General features: G+C 50.3%; 1 protein-coding gene across 6 annotated transcripts in view; it reads right to left on the minus strand.

Annotated features, from left to right (window-relative positions):
* LCA5L (lebercilin LCA5 like) overlaps positions 1-27656 on the minus strand; it is a 185031-nt gene that overhangs the window by 108161 nt on the left and 49214 nt on the right. For all 6 annotated transcript variants that reach the window (XM_063956579.1, XM_063956580.1, XM_063956578.1 and 3 more), the window contains one exon: positions 26105-26242. In XM_063956579.1, the coding sequence (XP_063812649.1) occupies positions 26105-26242 (138 nt within the window). The remainder of the gene's footprint in view (positions 1-26104; positions 26243-27656) is intronic.

Below are 27656 nucleotides of genomic sequence, written 5' to 3' on the forward strand. Positions count from 1 at the left end.
GCACTCCGCTGCTCGCACCACGCAACATATTTTCGCCAAATACGGCGATAATGCTTCGCGGTGACTTCCTTCCTTGCCTTTATCAAGGTAGGAATGACTTCTTCTGGAATGCCTTTTCCTTTTAGGATCTGGCATTCAACGCCATGCCGTCAAACGCAGCCGCGGTAAGTCTTGAAAAAGACAAGGACCCTGCTGAAGCAGGTCCCTTCTCAGAAGTAGAGGCCACGGATCGTCCGTGACCATCTCTTGAAGTTCCGGGTACCAAGTCCTTCTTGGCCAATCCGGAGCCACTAGTCTTACTCCTCTTTGCCGTATAATCCTCAATACCTTTGGTATGAGAGGCAGAGGAGGAAACACATATACCGACTGGTACACCCAAGGTGTTACCAGCGCGTCCACAGCTATTGCCTGCGGATCTCTTGACCTGGCGCAATACCTGTCCAGTGTTTTGTTGAGGCGAGACGCCATCATGTCCACCATTGGTTTTACCCAACGGTTTAATAGCATGTGGAAAACTTCTGGATGAAGTCCCCACTCTCCCGGGTGAAGGTCGTGTCTGCTGAGGAAGTCTGCTTCCCAGTTGTCCACGCCCGGGATGAATACTGCTGACAGTGCTATCACGTGATTCTCCGCCCAGCGAAGGATCCTGGCAGCTTCTGCCATTGCCCTCCTGCTTCTTGTGCCGCCCTGTCTGTTTACATGGGCGACTGCCGTGATGTTGTCCGACTGGATCAACACCGGTCTTCCTTGAAGCAGAGGTTCCGCCTGGCTTAGAGCATTGTAGATTGCTCTTAGTTCCAGAATGCTTATGTGAAGAGACTTTTTCAGGCTCGACCACACTCCCTGGAAATTTCTTCCCTGTGTGACTGCTCCCCAGCCTCTCAGGCTGGCATCCGTGGTCACCAGGATCCAATCCTGTATGCCGAATCTGCGGCCCTCCAATAGATGAGCCTCCTGCAACCACCACAGAAGGGATACCCTTGTCCTCGGCGACAGGGTTATCCGCAGGTGCATCTGAAGATGCGACCCTGACCATTTATCCAACAGATCCCTTTGCATGGAATCTGCCGAAAGGGATTGCTTCGTAAGAAGCTACCATTTTTTCCCAGGACTCTTGTGCATTGATGTACAGACACCTTTCCTGGTTTTAGGAGGTTCCTGACCAGGTCAGATAACTCCTTGGCTTTTTCTTCGGGAAGAAAAACCTTTTTCTGAACTGTATCCAGAATCATCCCCAGGAAACAGCAGACGAGTTGTCGGCATTAATTGGGATTTTGGAATATTCAGAATCCATCCGTGCTGCTTTAGCACCTCTTGAGATAGTGCTAAACCCATCTCTAGCTGTTCTCTGGACCTTGCCCTTATTAGGAGATCGTCCAAGTATGGGATAATTAATACGCCTTTTCTTCGAAGAAGAAATATTATCTCGGCCATTACCTTTGTAAAGACCCGAGGTGCCGTGGACAAACCAAACGGCAGCGTCTGAAACTGATAGTGACAGTTTTGTACAACGAACCTGAGGTACCCCTGGTGTGAGGGGTAATTGGAACGTGGAGATACGCATCCTTGATGTCCAAGGATACCATAAAGTCCCCTTCTTCCAGGTTCGCTATCACTGCTCTGAGTGACTCCATCTTGAACTTGAACTTCTTTATGTATAGGTTCAAGGACTTCAGATTTAGAATAGGCCTTACCGAGCCATCCGGCTTCGGTACCACAAATAGAGTGGAATAATACCCCTTCCCTTGTTGTAGAAGAGGTACCTTGACTATCACCTGCTGAGAATACAGCTTGTGAATGGCTTCCAAAACCGTCTCCCTTTCTGAGGGGGACGTTGGTAAAGCAGACTTCAGGAAACGGCGAGGTGGCTCTGTCTCTAATTTCAACCTGTACCCCTGAGATATTATCTGCAGGATCCAGGGATTTACCTGCGAGTGAGCCCACTGCGCGCTGTAATTTTTGAGACGACCGCCTACCGCCCCCGAGTCCGCTTGCGAAGCCCCAGCGTCATGCTGAGGCTTTTGTAGAAGCCGGGGAGGGCTTCTGTTCCTGGGAAGGAGCTGCCTGTTGCTGTCTCTTCCCTCGTCCTCTGCCTCGTGGCAGATATGAATAGCCCTTTGCTCTCTTATTTTTAAAGGAACGAAAGGGCTGCGGTTGAAAGGTCGGTGCCTTTTTCTGTTGGGGAGTGACTTGAGGTAGAAAGGTGGATTTCCCGGCCGTAGCCGTGGCCACCAAATCCGATAGACCGACCTCAAATAACTCCTCTACGCATCGCCTGTCCACTGTCGTGTCCATAAAGCTCTTCTGGCCGAAATGGACATAGCACTTACCCGTGATGCCAGTGTGCAGATATCTCTCTGTGCATCACGCATATAAAGAAATGCATCCTTTATTTGTTCTAACGACAGTAAAATATTGTCCCTGTCCAGGGTATCAATATTTTCGATCAGGGACTCTGACCAAACTACCCCAGCACTGCACATCCAGGCAGTCGCAATAGCTGGTCGTAGTATAACACCTGCATGTGTGTATATACCTTTTTGGATATTTTCCATCCTCCTATCTGATGGATCTTTAAGTGCGTCCGTCTCAGGAGAGGGTAACGCCACTTGATTTGATAAGCGTGTTAGCGCTTTGTCCACCCTAGGAGGTGTTTCCCAGCGCTCCCTAACCTCTGGCGGGAAAGGGTATAAAGCCAATAACTTCTTTGAAATTAGCAGTTTTTTATCGGGGCACCCCACGCTTCATCACACACGTCATTTAATTCTTCTGATTCGGTAAAAACTACTGGTAGTTTTTTCACACCCCACATAATACCCTGTTTCGTGGTACCTGTAGTATCAGCTAAATGTAACATCTCCTTTATTGCCAAAATCATATAACGTGTGGCCCTACTGGAAAATACGGTTGATTCGTCACCTTCACCACCGGAATCAGTGCCTGTGTCTGGGTCTGTGTCGACCGACTGAGGCAAGGGACGTTTTACAGCCCCTGACGGTGTTTGAGGCGCCTGGACAGACACTAATTGAGTGTCCGGCCGCCTCATGTCGGCAAACGACTGCTTAAGCGAGTTGACGCTATCCCGTAATTCCACAAATAAAGGCATCCATTCTGGTGTCGACCCCCTAGGAGGTGACATCCTCATATTTGGCAATTGCTCCGCCTCCACACCAATAACGTCCTCATACATGTCGACACACACGTACCGACACACAGCAGACACACAGGGAATGCTCTATACGAAGACAGGACCCACTAGCCCTTTGGGGAGACAGAGGGAGAGTCTGCCAGCACACACCAAAAAACGCTATATATGACAGGGATAGCCTTATGATTAAGTGCTCCCTTATAGCTGCTTTTATATTAATATATTGCCATTTATTCTGCCCCCCCTCTCTGTTATACCCTGTTTCTGTAGTGCAGTGCAGGGGAGAGACCTGGGAGCCTTCCTGACCAGCGGAGCTGTGACAGAAAATGGCGCCGTGTGCTGAGGAGATAGGCCCCGCCCCTTTTTCGGCGGGCTCGTCTCCCGCTATTTAGTACATTTAGGCAGGGGTAAATATCTCCATATAGCCTCTGGGGCTATATGTGAGGTATTTTTAGCCTTTTTAAAGGTTTTCATTTGCCTCCCAGGGCGCCCCCCCCCAGCGCCCTGCACCCTCAGTGACTGCCGTGTGAAGTGTGCTGAGAGGAAAATGGCGCACAGCTGCAGTGCTGTGCGCTACCTTAAGAAGACTGCAGGAGTCTTCAGCCGCCGATTCTGGACCTCTTCTTGCTTCAGCATCTGTGAGGGGGCCGGCGGCGTGGCTCCGGTGACCATCCAGGCTGTACCTTGCAGTGATCCTGTTGCCAGCAGGAATCACTGTAAAATAAAAAACCTAAGCTAAACTCTCTAAGCAGCTCTTTATGAGAGCCACCTAGAATTGCACCCTTCTCGGCCGGGCACAAAAATCTAACTGGAGTCTGGAGGGGGGTCATGGGGGGAGGAGCCAGTACACACCACCTGACCTGTAAAAGCTTTACTTTTGTGCCCTGTCTCCTGCGGAGCCGCTATTCCCCATGGTCCTTTCAGGAACCCCAGCATCCACTTAGGACGATAGAGAAAAGGGTAGTGAGAGAGCAAGAAGGTGTCACAGAGCGAGAGAGAGAGAGAGAGAGAGAGAGAGAGAGAGAGAGAGAGAGAGAGAGGGTGTCAGGAAAACAGAGAGAGGGAGGGGAGAGATAGAGGCAGATAGAGAGCTAGGAGGCAGAGAGAAAGAGATGGAGCATGTCAGAGAGAAAAAGGGTAGTTAGAGAGAGAGCAAGAAGGTGTCACAGAGCGAGAGAGAGAGAGGATGTCAGGAAAACAGAGAGTGGGAGGGGAGAGATAGAGGCCGATAGAGAGGTAAGAGGTAGAGAGAAAGAGATGGAGCATGTCAGAGAGAAAAAGGGTAGTGAGAGAGCAAGAAGGTGTCACAGAGCGAGAGAGAGAGAGAGAGAGAGAGAGAGAGAGAGAGAGAGAGAGGGTGTCAGGAAAACAGAGAGAGGGAGGGGAGAGATAGAGGCAGATAGAGAGCTAGGAGGCAGAGAGAAAGAGATGGAGCATGTCAGAGAGAAAAAGGGTAGTGAGAGAGCAAGAAGGTGTCAGAGAGAGAGTCAGAAAAACAGAGAGAGGGAGGGGAGAGATAGAGAGGTAGAGAGAGAAAAAAGAGGGGAGTGTGAGAGACAGAGGGTGTCAGAGAGAGGGTGAAGGTGTTAGGGAGAGAGGGTGCCAGAGAGGGGATGTAGTCACTATCCTGGCGGTCAGGATCCCGGCAGTCAGGATCCCGGCGGTCAGCATACCGACGCCGAGATCCCGGCCACCAGAATGCCGGCAGGGGGCTGAGGACTATTCCCACTCATGGGTGTCCATGACACCCATAGAGCGGGAATAGAACCAAGCCCCCAGTGTGGCAAGCGCAGTGAGCACGCAAGGGGCTTCGCTGCGCGTGCCCCCTGGCGCATTCTGGCGGCTGGGATCCCGACACCGTTATGCTAACTGCCGGAATCCCATACCCAACCCGCCAGAGAGAGAGGGGAGAGAGAAAGATTATAGTGCCAGAGAGATGGGGCGTGGGGGTGGGGGGAGAGTCCTTGGAAGAGTGAAAGTGGAGAGTGAGAGACAGAGGGTGTCAGAGAGAGAGAGAGAAGGTATCAGAGAGAGAGACCGAAAGGGGGGAGAGAGATAGAGAGAGTGCCAGGGAAAGAGAGGGGGGAGGGGAGTAGAGACCCAGGGAGAGAGTGGTGGGAGGGACACTACCTTTTCTAGCATCAGGTCTGATGGATGCTTCATTGTATTAGGCCCCGCCCCTTCAACATACACCCGTGAATTTGCGGCATTATACCCATGAAAGGGCGGGGCTACGCTTGTCAGTCACAAAGCTGTCTCCATTTCAAAACTCACCAACTGCGCTCCCGCCTGGGGCCGGCAGTTAGGCAATGTCTGACTGTGCTGCAGTGGGGTTGGGGGGTGGGGTGGTCTTGGCCGGCCTCCCCATCCACCCTGCCTATAATCCGGCCCTTGCCCCGCCCACTCGTCTATGCAAAGAGCTTAAACAGGTAATATCAGCGATACTCATGTAAAGATAGCAGCTCAGAGCTGTGCTGGGGGCAGTGCTTGGGACATTTCCCTAAATGTAACTGAGGCTGCAACGTTAGGACACCTGGGAGATACGTCAAGGACTTTCCCAGCACAGCAGCACTACCACAGCTATACCTGCGCCCAAACAGCGGGTCTCTGCTAACATAACTATCCCACACAGCAGGGGCTGATTGGCCATTGGGCTCACCAGGAAGATCCCTGGTAGGCTGGCAAGTTTGTGGGGCCTGTTTTGTGTGTTGTCATGTGGCCCCACCCCTCACATGACAGACAGCCCACCACACTCAGTATACTGCGTTGTCCCCATCCTTGCAGTACTGCAGTGATGCTGCCAACGGCTACACGGTATGTTATACCTCTTGTGCTGCCCATGTTGGGCCACTTCTAATAAATGTTACAGGGCATGCAGCTAGACAGTACCTCTGTGACATCACAATGCATTCAGCTGCAAGCAGCTAGACAGTACCTCTGTGACATCACAATGCATTCAGCTGCAGGCAGCTAGACATTACCTCTGTGACATCACAATGTATTCAGCTGCAGGCAGATAGACAGTACCTCTGTGACATCAGAATGCATTCAGCTGCAGGCAGCTAGACAGTACCTCTGTGACATCACAATGCATTCAGCAGCAGGCAGCTAGATAGTACCTCTGTGACATCACAATGCATTCAGCTGCAAGCAGCTAGACAGTACCTCTGTGACATCATAATGCATTCAGCTGCAAGCAGCTAGACATTACCACTGTGACATCAGAATGTATTTAGCTGCAGGCAGCTAGACAGTACCTCTGTGACCACACAGTGTATTCAGCTGCAAGCAGCTAGACAGTAACACCATGACATCACAATGCATTCAGCTGCAGGCAACTAGACAGTACCTTGGTGACATAAAAATGTATTCAGCTGCAGGCAGCTAGACAGTACCACTGTGACATCACAGTGCATTCAGCTGCAGGCAGCTAGACAGTACAACTGTGACATCACAGTGCATTCAGCTGCAGGCAGCTAGACATTACCTCTGTGACATCACAATGTATTCAGCTGCAGGCAGCTAGACAGTACAACTGTGACATCACAATGTATTCAACTGCAGGAAGCTAGACAGTACCTCTGTGACATCACAATGCATTCAGCTGCAGGCAGCTATACAGTACCTTAGTGACATAAAAATGTATTCAGCTGTAGGCAGCTAGACAGTACCACTGTGACATCACAGTGCATTCAGCTGCAGGCAGCTAGACAGTACCTCTGTGACATCACAGTGCATTCAGCTGCAGGCAGCTAGACAGTACAACTGTGACATCACAGTGCATTCAGCTGCAGGCAGCTAGACATTACCTCTGTGACATCACAATGTATTCAGCTGCAGGCAGCTAGACAGTACAACTGTGACATCACAATGTATTCCACTGCAGGAAGCTAGACAGTACCTCTGTGACATCACAATGCATTCAGCTGCAGGCAGCTAGTCAGTACCTCTGTGACATCACAATGCATTCAGCTGCAGGCAGCTAGTCAGTACCTCTGTGACATCACAATGTATTCAACTGCAGGAAGCTAGACAGTACATCTGTGACATCATAATGCATTCAGCTGCAGGCAGCTATACAGTACCACCATGACATCACAGTGCATTCAGCTGCAGGCAGCTAGACAGTACTGGGGCGGATTGGCCATTGAGCTCACCAGTAAGATTCCTGGTAGGCTGACATGTATGTGGGTCCTGTTTTGTGTGTTGTCATGTAGGCCCACCCCCAACATGATAGGCAGCCCACCGCTCTCAGTACACTGCATTGTCCCCATTCATTCTGTTATTCCATCTCTGCAGTACAGCAACTCTGCCATCCAGTGATGCTGCCATGGCTACACGATATGTTATACCTCTTGTGCTGCCCATGTCAGGACACAACTACTAAATTTTACAGGGCCACTTTTAGTTCCCAATCTGCCCCTGGTCTCAGACACAACTGCTGCAAAAGATGCACAGAAGGCCCAATTGCATATAATCAGGCCCTATGTGAAGGGATTCCACCCCCTCAACAGACCCCACCCCCTCATCAGACCACACCCCCATTAGGGCTGCTTCCATAAATTTCCCTGGGCTGGTTTTCCATCCCAATCCGCCCCTGCGCACATGTAAGCAAATACTGTAGGAAACAGCGGTTAGCGCTGGGGCCCTGTCAGCGGGCCCCCTAAGATCCCCGGGCCCTAAGCAGTCGCCTCGGATGCCTATCGGTAAATTCGCTTCTGAATGCTACGAGACACAAATTTTATCATGTGGTGTTTTCTAATAGTTACACTTTAATCTGACAGAGTGTAAGTAAGCCATCAGGGAGGAAGCGTCAGACATTATCAGTGCTGGGTCTGAGCCGCAAACAGCTGCCTCTTCTCCTGTCTAACCCTAGTCACTTTCAATCTGAAATACTGTACTAAATGTCTAAACTTGTCACCAAAATGGACAATTTATGCAGTAAATGTATTGTAAAATGCCAGGATGTCAGTAGTAATATTGTATATCTGTCTTAGCTTGGTGTCAGCGTTGGGATCCAGCTGCTGGCTGTTCTATGTTCGGGATGCAGTTATGTGACCGGTCACATTACCTACGCCGAGATTCCGAACGCTAAATAGCCCGCCGGTAGGCATGTTGACCAACAAGGACCATTCCCACTCCCGGGTGTTCACGACACCCAAAGAGTGGGAATAGAACCTAAGGCGAGCGCAGCGAGCCTGCAAGGGGCTTTGTTGCGCTCGCCCCCGACCCCCAGAGCCGGATTAAGGGGGGGCCCGGGGTGTACGTACCCCGGGCCTCCCTTCCTAAAAGGGCCCCCAGCCACAGATCGGAGCTCTTACCGATCTGCGGCGCTGCGGTGCATTCCCGGCTCCCATTTGGTTGCCCTGGCAACCTAACACTTGAGCCGTGGCGCCGGCGCCGCCTATCAGTACAGGACAGCTGAGCGACGGCTCAGCTGTCCAATAGTGTGTAATGTAACAGCCTGCGGCTCAGTCACCGTCTGAGCGCGCAGGCTGTATGAGAGACTGTAGTGCAGTTCTTCTCCAAACACCGTACGGAGCGGTGTTTGGAGGAGAAGGAGAGGAACGAAAACTCACTCTCCTGTCTCCTGTGCTACAGCAGCCTGCCAGCAAAAGTAAGGCTGGCTGTATAATTATAGCTCACGTTTGTGTCTATACATATGTGCAGAAATGTTTGTTATATCTATCTATCTATCTATCTATCTATCTATCTATCTATCTATCTATCTATCTATCTATCTATCTATATGTGTGTATATATATATATATATATATATATATATATAGATATATAGATAGATATATAGATAGATACAAAGAACGCGGCACTCCTGGTGTCTCAATCAATGGCTCTCTTAGGCAGGTAGTGGACAACGTTTCAATGACATTTATTAAGTAATTTTCCTCAGGTCAAAACAACCAAGTGAACAAATCTTACCTTATAAAGTGTACCATCACCCATGTGCAAATGCACGCTGCGGGCACCATGGTTACAACATACAATAAAAACCATGTATGTTGTAACCATGGTGACGGGGAGCACGGTACGGGATGATGACGTAGCGTTACGTCATCCCCAGGCGCGCTGGACGGAGCGGGCGGCGTCCCGTAGCCCGCAGCGTGCATTTGCACATGGGTGATGGTACACTTTATAAGGTAAGATTTGTTCACTTGGTTGTTTTGACCTGAGGAAAATTACTTAATAAATGTCATTGAAACGTTGTCCACTACCTGCCTAAGAGAGCCATTGATTGAGACACCAGGAGTGCCGCGTTCTTTGTATCTATGCATGGTTCTACACGGAGGCACCCGGTGCAGTAAGGTATACTATAGGAGAGCCGGATCTAATGGACATTATCTATCTATCTATCTATCTATCTATCTATCTATCTATCTATCTATCTATCTATCTATCTGTGTCCGTGTATATATCTGTGTGTGCACATACAGTATATGTAAACATATACTGTATATGCGTGTGTATATATGTATTTATATGTGTATGCATGTATACATGTGCGTGTGTATATATATATATATATATATATATAACTCAGCTGCCTGCCTTTTAATTAGGGGCCTCGCTCTCTGAAGTGCCTCGGGCCCCCCAGAGCCTTAATCCGGCTCTGCCGACCTCACCCCACCCCACCGGCCATCTAAAATCTGGGATTCCAGCGTCAGTATGGTAACCGGCGGTCTCCCAACTGCCGGTCACGCGAACCCCACCCCTATGTTCAGCTGTTATACTACAATGCCTTGCTAAAGTATTCACCCCCTTGGCTTTTCACCTATTTTGTTACATTACAACCTGTAATTTTTTTATTTTTTTTTATCTGAATTTTATGTGATGGATCTGCACAAAATAGTCTAAGTTGGTGAAGTGAAATGAGAAAAATGTATATTAAAAAGAATTTTTACAAATAAAAACCTGAATATACATATGCATATGGCATGTGCATATGTATTTACCTCCTTTGCTATGAAGCCCCTCAAAAGTTCTGGTGCAACCAATTACCTTCAGAAGTCACATAATTAGTGAAATGAAGTCCACCTGTGTGTAATCTAAGTGTCACATGATCGGTCAGTATAAACACACCTTTTATGAAAGGCCCAAGAGGCTGCAACACCACTAAGCAAGAGGCATCACAACATGAAGACCAAGGAGCTCTCCAAACAAGTCATGGACAAAGTTGTTGAGAAGTACAAGTCAGGGTTGGGTTATAAAAAAAATATCCAAATCTTTGATGATCCCCCGGACCACCATCAAATCCATCATCTTCAAATCGAAAGAACATGGTTCCACAACAAACCTGCCGAGAGAGGTCCGGCCACCAAAACTCACAGACCGGGCAAGGAGGGCATTAATCAGAGGCAGCACAGAGACCAAAGGTAACCCTGAAGGAGCTGCAGAGTTCCACAGCAGAGACTGGTGTATCTGACCACAATAAGCCGTACACTCCATAGAGCTGGGCTTTATGGAAGAGTGGCCAGAAAAAGCGCCATTACTTAGTGTTATAAATAAGAAGGCACGTTTTGAGTTTGTAAAAAGGCATGTGGACGACTCCCCAAATGTATGGAGGGAGGTGTTCAGATGAGACAAAAATTTTACTTTTCGGCCACCAAGGAAAACGCTATGTCTGGCGCAAACCCAACACATCCCATCACCCCAAGAACACCATCCCCACAGTGAAACATGGGGGTGGCAGCATCATGCTGTGGGGATGTTTTTCAGCAGCAGGGAATGGGAAACTGTTTCGAGTTGAGGGAAAGATGGATGGTGCTAAATACAGGGATATTCATGAGCAAAACCTGTTTCAGTCTGCCTGTGATTTGAGACTGGGGTGGAGGTTCACCTTTCAGCAGATCAATGACCCGAAGCATACTGCTAAAGCAACATTAAAATGTGTTAAAATGGCCTAGTCAAAGGCCGCATCTCAATCCAATTGAGAATCTGTGGTCAGACTTGAAGATTGCTGTTCACATGCGGAAACCATCCAACATGAAGGAGCTGGAGCAGTTTTGCCTTGAGGAATGGGCAAAAATCCCAGTGGCAAGATGTGGCAAGCTCATGGAGACTTATCCAAAGTGACTTGCAGCTGAAATTGTCACAAAAGTGGCTCTACAAAGTACTGACTTTATGGTGGTGAATAGTTATGCACGCTGAAGTTTTCTGTTATTTTGTCCTATTTGTTGTTTGCTTCACAATAATAATAATAATTTAAAAAAAACATCTTCAAAGTTGTAGGCATGTTCTGTGAATGAAATTATGCAAACATTCAAACAATCCATTTTAATTCCAGGTTGTGAGGCAACAAAACATGAAAAATGCAAAGGTGGGTGAATAAACTTCACACGTCAGATGCATACGCACGCCACTCAAGCACACTTATCTTAGTAAATAAAGACACAACAACCGTAATTGGCGTGAATGGGATCAGCTTTTTATTTTGACTGAGAGGGAGGCCTATTAATACTAAAACTAAGAATGCAGACTTCCCTCTCTAACTAAGGTGGCGGGGAGAAGAACGGTTAAGCATGATAAACCACTTAATAAGCGTGATCCAAAATTATATGACGAAATAGAGCAATAAACATGTGTGTGTGAGGGGGCCTTCTGCCCCAGATGTTCCGGGATTGGCCTCCTGCCTCCATCCCGAGCAATAAAAACATATGTGTGAGGGGGCCTTCTGCCCCAGATGTTCCGGGATCGGCCTCCTGCCTCCATCCCAGACATCGGAAATCCAAAAATCCAAGGCCAGGGGTCGACCTTCTACCACTACCCCTGCCCACCAACAGTTGTAGGGACGGAGGTACGCTCCGCCCCTATGGGGTAAAAAATAGGGCCACCGGCCCTGATATCCACACATGTTTATGATCTATCATATGGGCCCACCAGGTACGGTGGTGCTCATCAATTCATAATAAGACTATAAGATTACCTAAAAGTTCACCCGAACTTACTAACAATAAAATCCTTAAGTTAAACTAAAATAACCGTTCAGAAACCGGCCAACTGCCAGGTTACCAACCTGCCACCGCCACCTGAACCGAAAACTCAACTCAACTAAACAAAGAATAACACGAAGAAAACTCACTCAACTCAAACTAAAGAAAACAGAATATGAAACTAAAAAGACCTGAAGACCCGGCGCACTAGATAATTGCCACCCACGGCCGACAAGCCATATAAAGCGCGGATCTAGCCGCCTGCCTGCAAAAGAAGGGTGTTACTGAGGTTAAGTAATGAAGTATATGGAGAAAATGGGTAACCTAACCTGCATCCCTAACTGGAAGGGGAGGGAGAGGGGTCGCCCAATTTGACTTGGGGCAAAAACACAAAACTTCGTTAGCCGGCAAAAACCGTAATTAAAACCAACTATAAAACAAAAATTCCTCAACTGCGACGAGCGGCTAGTCCTCAAAGGGGCGCACTGGGAGGAAAAGGCCTGATATAGCGGCTGACTGCACCAGACCTCCACCTGCCCAGCGCCCGGACGTCGACCTCGGACCAACCCGCCGCGGCGGCAGCTGAAGCAGCACCGATGCGGAAAGAGTGAGTCCCATAGTCGGCCGGATATAGACCCAGGTACAAAATACAACGCCCCAAAACCGACCGGAATTAGATATCTGGTCAACGGGGAACCGTCAGTATGGACGAGCCACCCGTGAGGCATTGGAGGCTGTACGGACGAATAAGACCGGGCCGCGACAACTGGACAAATGCCCCGCACACGAGCCCGACCCACTCGAACCCCCCAGCCCCCTGCCGACTATGTCAGTCTTGGAGCGCTGAATCCTACACCACAAACTGTCGGGGGGTACAACGACGTGGGCCGCCAGCATGGGCGAGGCAGAAGTCCGGGAGACGAACACCAGCTCACCCGCCCTGACGCACCGTGGTAAGGGCCGCCATGAAGAGGCGAACCGCGTATCCCCGTATCGTGAGCGCTGAATCCTACACCGCAAACCGTTGGGCATACGTCAACGGCTTTTATTGACTGAAAGGAAGACCTATTAAATCTAAACTTGGATGAAAAAACTCCCGCTCAAACTAAGGGACGGTTGAAATATTTATCACACATAGTAGACAACATACAGCACATGAAAATAAAATATCTCAAAACGATAATTGAAATAATATCCTAAATGTTGGAGGGCCTGTCGTCCCTATGTTCCGGGATTGGCCTTCTGCCACCATCCTGGAGGGCCGGCTGCCCAGATGTTCAGGGATCGGCCTTCTGCCACCATCCCTGACATCCCGAGTCCAATGCCCCTATGGGCCATCTGCCTTGTGAGGGGTCTGACCACTATGGCCCCTCTCCAGAAGGTAACGACTCCACCGCTCCCAAGCGGCCAGACAAGCCACGAAAGTTGCAGGAGCCAAAGACCTGTGGGCTAAATCCTCCAATCCGCACACAGAAGCAGGCCAGAAGTCCCTTAGGATTAGAGCAGCAGGAGCCAACTGCCTAAACCGCTGCCAGTCGCCGCGAGAAAGGGTATCAGTAATTTTGTTGCGCTCGGCCGGGACACCGAACATAGCAAGACTATCTGCGCGAAGACCTGCAGTACCGGCAAGGATGAGGACCTCTGCCTAATGATGGCAAAAACCACGTCCAAATTGTCGCACCAGAAGACCACCTGCTCGTTACGCAGGGCATAGCGTCAGAGCTCCAATGCGCCCAGTATGGGAAAATTGTCAGCAACAGCAAGTGTGTCGTGAAGCGCTCGCCAATCGCAAGCGCCAGAGGCATCCGTGAAAAGCTCCAGGGAGGTGCCAGACACGACCGCCTCCCTCCCAACACAGACACCGAGAGCCGAAATTCATCCCTTGTACATAAATACCGCCGAATTTTGAGGGACAATATGAGAAAATGATGCGGGCGTCGAAGTCCCACCGTCGCCCGCGCCCATTGTGCAAGCAAAATTAAACAGGCCCAAAGGGGGTTGAGCCTGTATGAAAGCAAGCTTGCCCGCAGCAAGCGCATAAAGGATAGCAACGTGAAGACGGAACACCTTATCCACTGGAAGCCTACAGAGGCCGGCGACCGAATCAATCTGATGTCCGAGATAAACTACGGATGCAGAGGGCCGCTAAAGCCGCTCCGGCGCCACCGGAACCCCGAAGTGTGCGAAGAGGGCGAGTGCCCTCCGCAACAAGCTAGCGCAGCGATCTGAGTCCTGTGGCCCGATCAAAAGGAAACATTCAAGCCGTGCGAAATTCGCTGATCGCCCGTCGCATGCTCCAGGCACCAATGGAGGAAAGAACCGAATTCCTCGGAGTATGCGCAAGAGAGAGAACAACCCATGGGGAGGAACCGATCTATGTAATAGCCATCGCCCAATATAAGAAACCCATAAACCGAAAGGCCGGAGGGTGCAGAGGGAGAAGACGAAATGCCGACTGAATGTCCAAGTTACACATCACGGCCCCGTTCTAAAGGACCTCATGGTGGCTATGGCCGAAACAAAGGACAGGTAAATGACTCTACACTGATAATCGGGGATAGCATATTTACGGAGGAGTCTAAATTCGCCCGCGGTCGTCTTGGGCACTATCCCGACGGGGGACAAGACCAAATCCGGTAAGGGGGGGGGGATATTCCGAAAAGGGGGGCCTATCCTCCTGCCCAACGTTTTCCGGAAAGGGCCTATCATCCTTCCCAACGACACTGCAGTCTCAACCTCCTGCCGGAGCACTTCCGGAAACTCCCGGGCCGAACGTAGGATCGAACCAGCCCCGGGATACACCAGTCCATGTATCGGCAAGTGTAAGAATTGGGCGACCACCGACCGTGGGTACTGTCGCAGCCGGGGTATGAGCGCCCGAAGTCAAAGTAGGGTGGGGGCTGTGGCCAGCACCTGGGGCCGCGGGAGCGCGGCTCTAACGGGTCTGTGGGCCGGAATTACCCCCGGTCCCAGGTCTGGGGCAGTCCTTGATCCCATGGCCTAAGCCACATCTGATGCAGGAGTGGCGAAAACGACATCGCCCACCCCAGGCACATTGGGTATTATAGAAAGCGAAGCATATACCATGCCCCGCGCTAAATGAACCCCCTCAAAAGCCAGCAGAACGAGAGGCAGGTCGTTTTGCCCATCGTCACGCTGTACCGGCCACCTCAGTGTCGGCTGAACCCTGCGTAAGCTCCGAGCACAAATCCACATCCATTTCACCGAAGGTATAGATCCGTCGCCCGTGCGGTTTGCGCCGGAATCCCGCATCGTGACGTCGCCAAGCCGACCCTGTGTACTTATGGTACAGCACGTGTATAAGGAACTGATAGCGTATAACGCGCATGTGTTTGTTCGGGCGCGTCTGTAAGTAACACGCCGCGAAGATCAACATGCCTCTAACCCAATTCGTGTAGGAGAGCAAAGCGCCCTCGCTACCCTTTTCCTATGTATTAACTGAAAGCAGGGCCGTACGATTATCGCTAGTAAGAGCAAAAATATTGACGTATAGGCCCTTACGGATCCGGTCCCGGACCCGGGGCCTGAGTCCATGTTGCACTGCCGTGTTGGCGCAGTGAATGGAGTACGACTCCACTGACACTTGCGAGGCGGAAGAGGTTGAATACCGGCGCTCTTGCCATTGGCGACGCTTGACCCTGTGCAAACCGCCGTCGGAGGAGGACACACCCTCCGAGGACGTGGAGGCGAGGGAAGAGTCCGTGACCCGACACCTGCGCCTGTGTCTACCTGCGCTCGCTGGAAACCCTGCACGTACTGCTTCCCCCGCAAGAGGAGGGGAACTGAGTACTTGATCCCCAAACCGCTACGGGGTTAACCGCGCTCCCCTTGGACCAGTCAGGGTCCAATGAAGACTCACCCACACGAGAGGGAACCCGTCCATCCCAACACCCGCCGGACGACTTGTTGAGGCACCGACTGACTCAATTTCTGTCCCGACGTCCACGGCTGGGGAGACAAAAGAGACATTGTTCCCCTGCCCCCCCCCCCCCTCACCACCACCACCGGCCCTTGAGCCGCCGCGTGCAGGGCTGGCGGCATGACCGTCGCACCAGTGGACGGGAGCGGCGTAAGAGATCGCGCAGTGCTATCCGCAAAAGAAGCAGTGGCCTGCCCCTGCCCCCCGGGTGCGGAGGATAACAAGGGAGCCACCGCCGACACGTCAGCGGCACCAATGGCGGACCAGATGGTGGCGTCTACCAAGGGGGCGGTCGCTGTTGCCGGCGCTCTAAGATCGGACCCGACACGTGAGACGCGTGCCCCACGGGAGGTTCGCAACCCCCCCGTTGGGAGCAAGGACCCGGAAGATCCCCCACTGTCGGGTATCATGGCATAGCCATCCTGCTGCCATAAATCCTGCCTTAAACCGCCTGCGCCACGATCCCCTCCTATCCCGAGCATTGGCTTCAGGATGAGATACCGGAGCGGCGTCACCGCCAGAAAGGGGGGCAGCGCAACATCCGACGGAGGGGTGTCCGCAGCAGCATCAGAAGAAGCAGCCTGGATGCGGGGCCAGACCGCTCGCCACCCGCCTGCGCACGCCGACCCCATGTGAGGTGAGAGACCGGCAACCTGGGCCCCGGCCCGTGACCGGCAGGGGCCACACGGCCAAGTCTGGAAGAAGTACTAAGCGCCGCGCGAGCGAGTCCGGAAGGGGCCAGCCACGGCAGGAGAGGCTAGGAGGCCCGTCCCACCGCAGGTGGATGAGACGCGACCCCGGCTGATGGGCCTGCAAGGTCTGTCGGAGGCAACAGGCCATACACAGCTGAAGAGCGGGCGTGTCGCCCTGCCCTGTCGCGGGAGAGCGCCGCCCGTACCGAAGCCTGCATGTTATAATTTGCACGAGCGGGGGCAGGCCTCATATGGGCTCCCCAGGTGACCAAAGTATCTGCAGCACGCGCGCGCCGCACGGACCCAACACGTCCGGCAGCCGCGCGGCCCCCCGCCCGCCCGCTGGAGCGTGTCATTATAGCCTCCCTTTCTTTTTTTCTTTTTCTTTTTTTTTAACGATGGGGGCTGCCCCCCCTGGCGGCAGAGAGCCAGCGAGCGGCAGGGCGGGATCGCTGTCCCGGCCCCACGTGACTCGCGCGGCCGCCATCTGCCACGGGATTCAGGAGAATCACTGTGTTCCCCAGCTGGCCGCAGTAGCCGCCCCCGGACCCCCGGCGCTCCGTCCCCAGCCGCAGCCAGCAGCGGGGATGGAGGCGGAGAGCGCGCGCGCCCTGGGTCTCCCGCACCGCAGTAGCAGCAGGCCCACCCCGGGCCGGCCGGATCTCAGCAAAGTCCATGAGCCGGGCGGGGAAGGCCGCGCTGCACCCGGGTCCGGCAGCCAGCACAATAATGAAAGTACAGACGGGATATTTGCACTGGGGAATGCACTGGGGAATAGATGACTGCTCTGGTAAGGTAATGAGTAGTCCTATCTCCGCAGTGCATCCACTGACAAGCAAAGTAAGTCAGAGAAAGATGCAGAAAGAAAGGACAACAGGGGAGTAGAAGGAAGAATAGGGAAAGCCCAAGGGAGAAAGAGAGCTAGGAAATGAGATGAAGTAAGGAAATGAAATAGGTAATGTAAACCAAGTACTTGCAGTGGGTCACGGAAAAAAACAGGAAAGAGGCAGGCTGTCCTAGGTCTGAAGACTATATGTATGTCAGACCAGCCCCTATACAGAATCTAGCCAATCACAATCCAGGCAGTTTCCCTTACATTCCTCCCACAAAAACTATAACCCCTTCCGTGCCAGAGTGATGCATTAAGAGGCGTGCCGCATGCCCAGCCGGTGAGTTTATGCTGTCTCGGCCACATTCATGACCTACACAGTCTTACTTTAGCAAGGCACTGTATGTAACACTAGCAATACAACACTGGAACATGGCTGATTATTTTAATAACTTTCATTTTCAATTAAACATTTCCAGCAATTACTGTAAGCTAAGCAAAACGTAAAGGAAACATATGGGCTACATGGGGAATTAATGTACAACAGTATTTCAGGTAGCTGTTATCATACAGGCACTCAATGGAGATTTGCCCAATAGAGTAAGAGCTGCAATACAATGCATACTGTGGCAAAAATGATAGTTTTGCAGAGACTAAAGCTTCCTCTGAGAGTCTGTAGGCTTGTGCTGCAGACAGGGTTAATCCATTGCATTTTTTTGCACACACAACACAGTGTCACAGGTGGACCACATGGGTGTGATTGTTCAGCTAGTCAGTGCTTGGGAGGAGGCATAAGTAGCTGGTCTTGTGTTGGGGGCAGGGTGTCCGACAATTAGTTAGTTGGCCAGTGACTAGAGAGGCGACAACAGTGTCTAATCAGTGTCACTGGAATTATTTTTTTGGTGTGATGGCTGGAACCAGAGGCTGGTTATGACTGTAACGTCCTGACATCTCAATAAACAGCAGTGTGGCATCATTTATTACTGTGTTTGCCACATTACAATAATACATCATATTTAAAATACAATAATACACATTAATACAGAAAACCACCTTACATGGAATTACATCCAGCGTGAGCTTAACCACTGTGGTAATGGCCTTTTTGTGAGCTCGGCCAATATTCATGGGAATAGAGCATATCAATTCACAGAGGAACCAGTGACAGGACTGAGGCATAATAAAGGGAAAGATATTTTGGGATGACTCAATATTTATGGGAATGCTGCCTATTGGTTCCTATACGAGGAACCAATGATATTTCCTAGTGAATTAAAAGGCTGCATTATGAATATTGTCTTAAAGCACGAAATATCCGGCTTTTGTTAAGCATGGGCAAAAATATACTTTACCATTCTTTTATCACCATTACTTTTTATATGCACAAATGTGATATATTAATCAAATAATAAGAATTTACTTACCGATAATTCTATTTCTCATAGTCCGTAGTGGATGCTGGGGACTCCGAAAGGACCATGGGGAATAGCGGCTCCGCAGGAGACTGGGCACAAAAGTAAAAAGCTTTAGGACTACCTGGTGTGCACTGGCTCCTCCCCCTATGACCCTCCTCCAAGCCTCAGTTAGGATACTGTGCCCGGACGAGCGTACACAATAAGGAAGGATTTTGAATCCCGGGTAAGACTCATACCAGCCACACCAATCACACCGTACAACTTGTGATCTGAACCCAGTTAACAGCATGATAACAGAAGGAGCCTCTGAAAAGATGGCTCACAACAACAATAACCCGATTTTTGTAACAATAACTATGTACAAGTAATGCAGACAATCCGCACTTGGGATGGGCGCCCAGCATCCACTACGGACTATGAGAAATAGAATTATCGGTAAGTAAATTCTTATTTTCTCTAACGTCCTAGTGGATGCTGGGGACTCCGAAAGGACCATGGGGATTATACCAAAGCTCCCAAACGGGCGGGAGAGTGCGGATGACTCTGCAGCACCAAATGAGAGAACTCCAGGTCCTCCTCAGCCAGGGTATCAAATTTGTAGAATTTAGCAAACGTGTTTGCCCCTGACCAAGTAGCTGCTCGGCAAAGTTGTAAAGCCGAGACCCCTCGGGCAGCCGCCCAAGATGAGCCCACTTTCCGTGTGGAATGGGCTTTTACAGATTTTGGCTGTGGCAGGCCTGCCACAGAATGTGCAAGCTGAATTGTACTACAAATCCAACGAGCAATCGTCTGCTTAGAAGCAGGAGCACCCAGCTTGTTGGGTGCATACAGGATAAATAGCGAGTCAGATTTTCTGACTCCAGCCGTCCTGGAAACATATATTTTCAGGGCCCTGACTACGTCCAGCAACTTGGAATCCTCCAAGTCCCTAGTAGCCGCAGGCACCACAATAGGCTGGTTTAAGTGAAAAGCTGAAACCACCTTAGGGAGAAATTGAGGACGAGTCCTCAATTCTGCCCTGTCCGTATGAAAAATTAGGTAAGGGCTTTTATAGGATAAAGCCGCCAATTCTGAAACACGCCTGGCTGAAGCCAGGGCTAACAGCATTACCACTTTCCATGTGAGATATTTTAAGTCCACAGTGGTGAGTGGTTCAAACCAATGTGATTTTAGGAATCCCAAAACTACATTGAGATCCCAAGGTGCCACTGGAGGCACAAAAGGAGGCTGTATATGCAGTACTCCCTTGACAAACGTCTGAACTTCAGGAACAGAAGCTAGTTCTTTTTGGAAGAATATTGACAGGGCCGAAATTTGAACCTTAATGGACCCTAATTTGAGGCCCATAGACAGTCCTGTTTGCAGGAAATGCAGGAATCGACCCAGTTGAAATTCCTCTGTAGGGGCCTTCCTGGCCTCGCACCACGCAACATATTTACGCCAAATACGGTGATAATGTTGTACGGTCACATCCTTCCTGGCTTTGATCAGGGTAGGGATGACTTCATCCGGAATGCCTTTTTCCTTCAGGATCCGGCGTTCAACCGCCATGCCGTCAAACGCAGCCGCGGTAAGTCTTGGAACAGACATGGTCCCTGCTGGAGCAGGTCCTTTCTTAGAGGTAGAGGCCACGGGTCTTCCGTGAGCATCTCTTGAATTTCCGGGTACCAAGTCCTTCTTGGCCAATCCGGAGCCACGAGTATAGTCTTTACTCCTCTCCTTCTTATGATTCTCAGTACTTTTGGTATGAGAGGAAGAGGAGGGAACACATACACTGACTGGTACACCCACGGTGTTACCAGAGCGTCCACAGCTATTGCCTGAGGGTCCCTTGACCTGGCGCAATACCTGTCCAGTTTTTTGTTGAGGCGGGACGCCATCATGTCCACCTTTGGTTTTTCCCAACGGTTCACAATCATGTGGAAGACTTCTGGGTGAAGTCCCCACTCCCCCGGGTGAAGATCGTGTCTGCTGAGGAAGTCTGCTTCCCAGTTGTCCACTCCCGGAATGAACACTGCTGACAGTGCTATCACATGATTTTCCGCCCAGCGAAGAATCCTTGCCACTTCCGTCATTGCCCTCCTGCTTCTTGTGCCGCCCTGTCTGTTTACGTGGGCGACTGCCGTGATGTTGTCCGACTGGATCAACACCGGCTGACCCTGAAGCAGAGGTCTTGCCTGACTTAGGGCATTGTAAATGGCCCTTAGTTCCAGGATATTTATGTGAAGTGACGTTTCCATGCTTGACCACAAGCCCTGGAAATTTCTTCCCTGTGTGACTGCTCCCCAGCCTCTCAGGCTGGCATCCGTGGTCACCAGGACCCAATCCTGAATGCCGAATCTGCGGCCCTCTAGGAGATGAGCACTCTGTAACCACCACAGGAGAGACACCCTTGTCCTTGGAGACAGGGTTATCCGCTGATGCATTTGAAGATGCGATCCAGACCATTTGTCCAGCAGATCCCACTGAAAAGTTCTTGCGTGGAATCTGCCGAATGGAATCGCTTCGTAAGAAGCCACCATCTTTCCCAGGACCCTTGTGCATTGATGTACTGACACTTGGCCTGGTCTTAGGAGGTTCCTGACTAGGTCGGATAACTCCCTGGCTTTCTCACACCTTTTTCTGTACTGTGTCCAGAATCATTCCTAGGAACAGCAGACGTGTCGTCGGAATCAGCTGCGATTTTGGAATATTTAGAATCCATCCGTGCTGTCGTAGTACTACTTGAGATAGTGCTACTCCGACCTCTAACTGTTCCCTGGACCTTGCCCTTATCAGGAGATCGTCCAAGTAAGGGATAATTAAGACGCCTTTTCTTCGAAGAAGAATCATCATTTCGGCCATTACCTTGGTAAAGACCCGGGGTGCCGTGGACAATCCAAACGGCAGCGTCTGAAACTGATAGTGACAGTTCTGTACCACAAACCTGAGGTACCCTTGGTGAGAAGGGCAATTGGGACATGGAGGTAAGCATCCTTGATGTCCAGAGACACCATATAGTCCCCTTCTTCCAGGTTCGCTATCACTGCTCTGAGTGACTCCATTTTGAACTTGAACCTTTTTATGTAAGTGTTCAAGGATTTCAGATTTAAAATGGGTCTCACCGAGCCGTCCGGCTTCGGTACCACAAACAGCGTGGAATAATACCCCTTTCCCTGGTGAAGGAGGGGTACCTTGATTATCACTTGCTGGGAATACAGCTTGTGAATGGCTTCCAATACCGCCTCCCTGTCGGGGAGAGATGTTGGTAAAGCAGACTTCAGGAACCGGCGAGGGGGAGACGTCTCGAATTCCAATTTGTACCCCTGAGATACTACCTGCAGGATCCAGGGGTCCACTTGCGAGTGAGCCCACTGCGCGCTGAAATTCTTGAGACGGGCCCCCACCGTGCCTGAGTCCGCTTGTAAGGCCCCAGCGTCATGCTGAGGACTTGGCAAAAGCGGGGGAGGGCTTCTGTTCGTGGGAAGAGGCTGTCTGCTGCAGTCTTTTTCCCCTTCCTCTGCCCCGGGGCAGATATGAGTGGCCTTTTGCCCGCTTGCCCTTATGGGGACGAAAGGACTGAGCCTGAAAAGACGGTATCTTTTTCTGCTGCGAGGTGACTTGGGGTAAAAAGGCGGATTTCCCAGCCGTTGCCGTGGCCACCAGGTCCGATAGACCGACCCCAAATAACTCCTCCCCTTTATACGGCAATGCTTCCATATGCCGTTTGGAATCCGCATCACCTGACCACTGTCGCGTCCATAACCCTCTTCTGGCAGAAATGGACATCGCACTTACTCTTGATGCCAGAGTGCAAATATCCCTCTGTGCATCACGCATATATAGAAATGCATCCTTTAAATGCTCTATAGTCAATAATATATTGTCCCTGTCCAGGGTATCAATATTTTCAGTCAGGGAATCCGACCAAGCCACCCCAGCACTGCACATCCAGGCTGAGGCGATTGCTGGTCGCAGTATAATACCAGTATGTGTGTATATACTTTTTAGGATATTTTCCAGCTTTCTATCAGCTGGTTCCTTGAGGGCGGCCGTATCCGGAGACGGTAACGCCACTTGTTTTGATAAGCGTGTGAGCGCCTTATCCACTCTAGGGGGTGTTTCCCAACGCGCCCTAACCTCTGGCGGGAAAGGGTATAATGCCAATAATTTTTTAGAAATTAGCAGTTTTTTATCGGGGAAACCCACGCTTCATCACACACCTCATTTAATTCATCTGATTCAGGAAAAACTACGGGTAGTTTTTTCACACCCCACATAATACCCTTTTTTGTGGTACTTGTAGTATCAGAAATGTTCAAAACCTCCTTCATTGCCGTGATCATGTAACGTGTGGCCCTACTGGAAAATACGTTTGTTTCCTCACCGTCGACACTGGAGTCAGTGTCCGTGTCAGTGTCTGTATCGACCTGAGGTAACGGGCGTTTTATAGCCCCTGACGGTGTTTGAGACGCCTGTACAGGTATTAACTGATTTGCCGGCTGTCTCATGTCGTCAACAGTCTTTTGTAAAGTGCCGACACTATCACTTAATTCTTTCCATAAGACCATCCAGTCAGGTGTCGACTCCCTAGGGGGTGACATCACTAACACAGGCAATTGCTCCGCCTCCACATCATTTTCCTCCTCATACATGTCGACACAGCGTACCGACACACAGCACACACACAGGGAATGCTCTGATAGAGGACAGGACCCCACTAGCCCTTTGGGGAGACAGAGGGAGAGTTTGCCAGCACACACCAGAGCGCTATATATATACAGGGATAACCTTAGATAAGTGTTTTTCCCTAATATAGCTGCTGTATATATTAATATGCCAATTTAGTGCCCCCTCTCTTGTTTTACCCTGTTTCTGTAGTGCAGGACTGCAGGGGAGAGTCAGGGAGCCTTCCTCCAACGGAGCTGTGAGGAAAAAATGGCGCCAGTGTGCTGAGGAGATAGGCTCCGCCCCCTTATCGGCGGCCTTTCTCCCGCTTTTTAATGGAAAAATTGGCAGGGGTTAAATGCATCCATATAGCCCAGGAGCTATATGTGATGTATTTTTTGCCAAACAAAGGTTTTTTATTGCGTCTCAGGGCGCCCCCCCCAGCGCCCTGCACCCTCAGTGACCGGAGTGTGAAGTGCGCTGAGAGCAATGGCGCACAGCTGCGGTGCTGTGCGCTACCTTATTGAAGACAGGACGTCTTCTGCCGCCGATTTTCCGGACCTCTTCACTCTTCTGGCTCTGTAAGGGGGCCGGCGGCGCGGCTCCGGGACCCATCCATGGCTGGGCCTGTGATTGTCCCTCTGGAGCTAATGTCCAGTAGCCTAAGAAGCCCAATCCACTCTGCACGCAGGTGAGTTCGCTTCTTCTCCCCTTAGTCCCTCGGTGCAGTGAGCCTGTTGCCAGCAGGTCTCACTGAAAATAAAAAACCTACTTTAAACTTTTACACTAAGCAGCTCAGGAGAGCCCCTTAGCCTGCACCCGTCTCGTTCGGGCACAAAAATCTAACTGAGGCTTGGAGGAGGGTCATAGGGGGAGGAGCCAGTGCACACCAGGTAGTCCTAAAGCTTTTTACTTTTGTGCCCAGTCTCCTGCGGAGCCGCTATTCCCCATGGTCCTTTCGGAGTCCCCAGCATCCACTAGGACGTTAGAGAAAATATAAAGTACTTTTAATGATGCATCTGTACTCAGTAACTCCTGAACTTATGGTTCTGTTTATTAATATTGCAATCAGAAGTACTCTGTTTTGTATTACTGCAGCGATACATGGGGGTAATTCAGAGTGATCGCAGCAGCAAATTTGTTAGCAGTTGGGCAAAACCATGGCCCTCATTCCGAGTTGTTCGCTCGCAAGCTGCTTTTAGCAGCTTTGCACACGGTAAGCCGCCGCCTACTGGGAGTGAATCTTAGCTTATCAAAATTGCGAACGAAAGATTAGCAGAATTGCGAATAGACACTTCTTAGCAGTTTCTGAGTAGCTCCACACTTACTCTGCATCTGCGATCAGTTCAGGGCTTGTCGTTCCTGGTTTGACGTCACAAACACACCCAGCGTTCGCCCAGACACTCCTCCGTTTCTCCAGCCACTCCCGCGTTTTTCCCAGAAACTGTAGCGTTTTTTCGCACACACCCATAAAACGGCCAGTTTCCGCCCAGAAACACCCACTTCCTGCCAATCACATTCCAATCACCAGAACGAAGAAAAAACCTTGTAATGCCTTGAGTAAAATACCTAACTGCATAGCAAATTTACTTGGCGCAGTCGCACTGCAGACATTGCGCATGCGCATTAGCGTCTAATCGCTCCATTGCGAGAAAAAAATACAGAGCGAACAACTCGGAGTGACCACCCATGTGCACTGCAGGTGGGGAAGATATAACATTTGCAGAGAGTTAGATTTGGGTGGATTATTTTGTTTCCAAGCAGGGTAAATACTGGCTGCTTTATTTTTACACTGCAATTTAGATTTCAGTTTGAACACACCCCTCCCAAATCTATCTCTGCACATGTTACATCTGCACCCCCCCCCCCCCCCCCCCCCATCCTGCAGTGCACATGGTTTTGCCCAACTGCTAACAACTTTGCTGCTGCGATCCACTCTGAATTAGGCCCCATGCTCTGGGATTCTTCATCAATGCTTCCTGCCCAGCAATGTGTGGCAGTATTGTCCTGCATAGTATAGTCCTCCTCTGGCCTACAGCTGCTAGTGAAGGGTCAGTGTAAAATGCACACGTACGGCAGTCGTCCACGCAGCACAGTGCTGTTTAACCTGGTGGGGATCCTGTGAAACTGGAGGGGCATTACTGGTCTCCATTGCCGTCTATAGGCAAGGTACAAGTAACGTCATTTTAAAATGGCATTACCTAGTAAAGAAAAGTTTGAGAAAGAGAAATAGATGTCCCGATAAGGTATATAGGAATAGGGATATTGGGCCTAACCCGTGTTTGCATGCAATGCCGATGTTTTTGCAATGTAGCGGTTGTCTACTTAAATTGCATATGATCTATTCCAGCTTCTCACTAATTGTGCGAGCTCACTATCGCTAGTTTGCTACAGAACCCTGACGTATCGTAGTAATGTATTATCTAGTGGCTATATGTTCTTTACTCAGCGCTCAGCTGTATTACAGGACAGCTCTGTACGGTACCTTTATCTTTTTCTGCAGGGACAGAATCTCATCTTGCAGTTTTTGGGTGGTGTCCCGGGCGTCAGACAACTTCTTTCTTTCTAGATATAATTGGCGATCATAGAAGCTAACTGTCAGGTGATGCTGTCTCTCCAGTGCCTGCAAGAAAGAGACAAGTAAACGGATTCAGCCACCTGATCACCCAAGAGCACACCTCTGGCAGGGGAAGGGTTATTACTGCACCAGACCTGGAACTTACAGCATCGCGCCATAATAAACATGCACTAAGAAGATGACTTTGTATCCTGACAAAGTTATACAGTACTTGGACCAATGAGACTGAATACTCAAGATTAGGCCTCAGACCAGACCGCCCTACCCTCCCGTTCTTATGCCTGAGTCCCCTGCTGCCCCGCAAATTGAACTGCAGCTCCTGGATTACCACTGTGCATGCACGAGTCTGGAATTAATGAGGCGGGGCCTGGAAGGGAGGCTGGTTATCTGTGTGCTAAAGCCATCATATTCCCTGTGTGTCCTCCTGCAGTACCAGTGCTCTGCTGCTACAATAGCTGCTGGTGCCCAGCAGATGCTCTTCTCCATCTTCTTGGTTGGCAGTCCATCACTAGCAGGTGACGTAGGGGCAAGTGTGGATGTAACAGGGGTGGGTGGCTGGTTATTGTTGGGGTGCAATATGTACAGCCACGGGCAAAAGTTTTGAGAATGACATAAGTATTGATTTTCACAAAGTTTGCTGCTTCAGTGTTTTTAGACCTTTTTGTCAGATGTTACTATGGTATACTGAAGTAAAATTACAAGCATTTCATAAGCGTCAATGGCTTTTACTGACAAGTTTATGCAGAGTCAATATTTGCCGTGTTGACCCTTCTTTTTCAAGACCTCTGCAATTCGCCCTGGCTGCTGTCAATCAACTTCTGGGCCACATACTGACTGATGGCTGCCCCTTCTTGCCTAATCAATGCTTGGAGTGTGTCAGAATTTGTGGGTTTTTGTTTGTCCACCCGCCTCTTGAGGATTGACCGCAAGTTCTCAATGGGGTTAAGGTCTGGGGAGTTTCCTGGCCATGGGCTCAAAATTCAAATGTTTTGTTCCCCGAGCGACTTAGTTATCACTTTTGCCTTATGGCAAGGTGCTCCATCATGCTGGAAAAGGGTATGTAGTAAAATTCCCGAAGAACGGGATCCTGGCGGTCGAAATATCGATGATGGAATCCCAAAGGACGACATAAGACGTCTAAATCCGGACAGAAGTCAGGATGCCGGCATCAAAATACCGATGCCAGGAATCCGAATCGTTCTTTCAGGGGACGCATTTGTGTCCTGCCATGGGGAGTGGGAGGTTAGGTTTAGAAATTAGAAGGGGGGTTAGGGTGCAGGGATGGGGAGGGTATGGTTAGGTACCAGGGAGTGGGGGTTATGGTTAGGCAATAAGAAGGGGAGGTTAGGGTTAGGCACCACCGGAGAGGGTTAGGGTTCGGCAACCACAAGGGAGGGTTAGGGTAGGGAACAGGTGAGGGTTATGGTAATTTCTAGGTGGCTGTCGGGATTCAGATGTC

Source organism: Pseudophryne corroboree, chromosome 2, assembly GCF_028390025.1.
Source record: "Pseudophryne corroboree isolate aPseCor3 chromosome 2, aPseCor3.hap2, whole genome shotgun sequence".
Lineage (NCBI taxonomy): Eukaryota > Metazoa > Chordata > Amphibia > Anura > Myobatrachidae > Pseudophryne > Pseudophryne corroboree.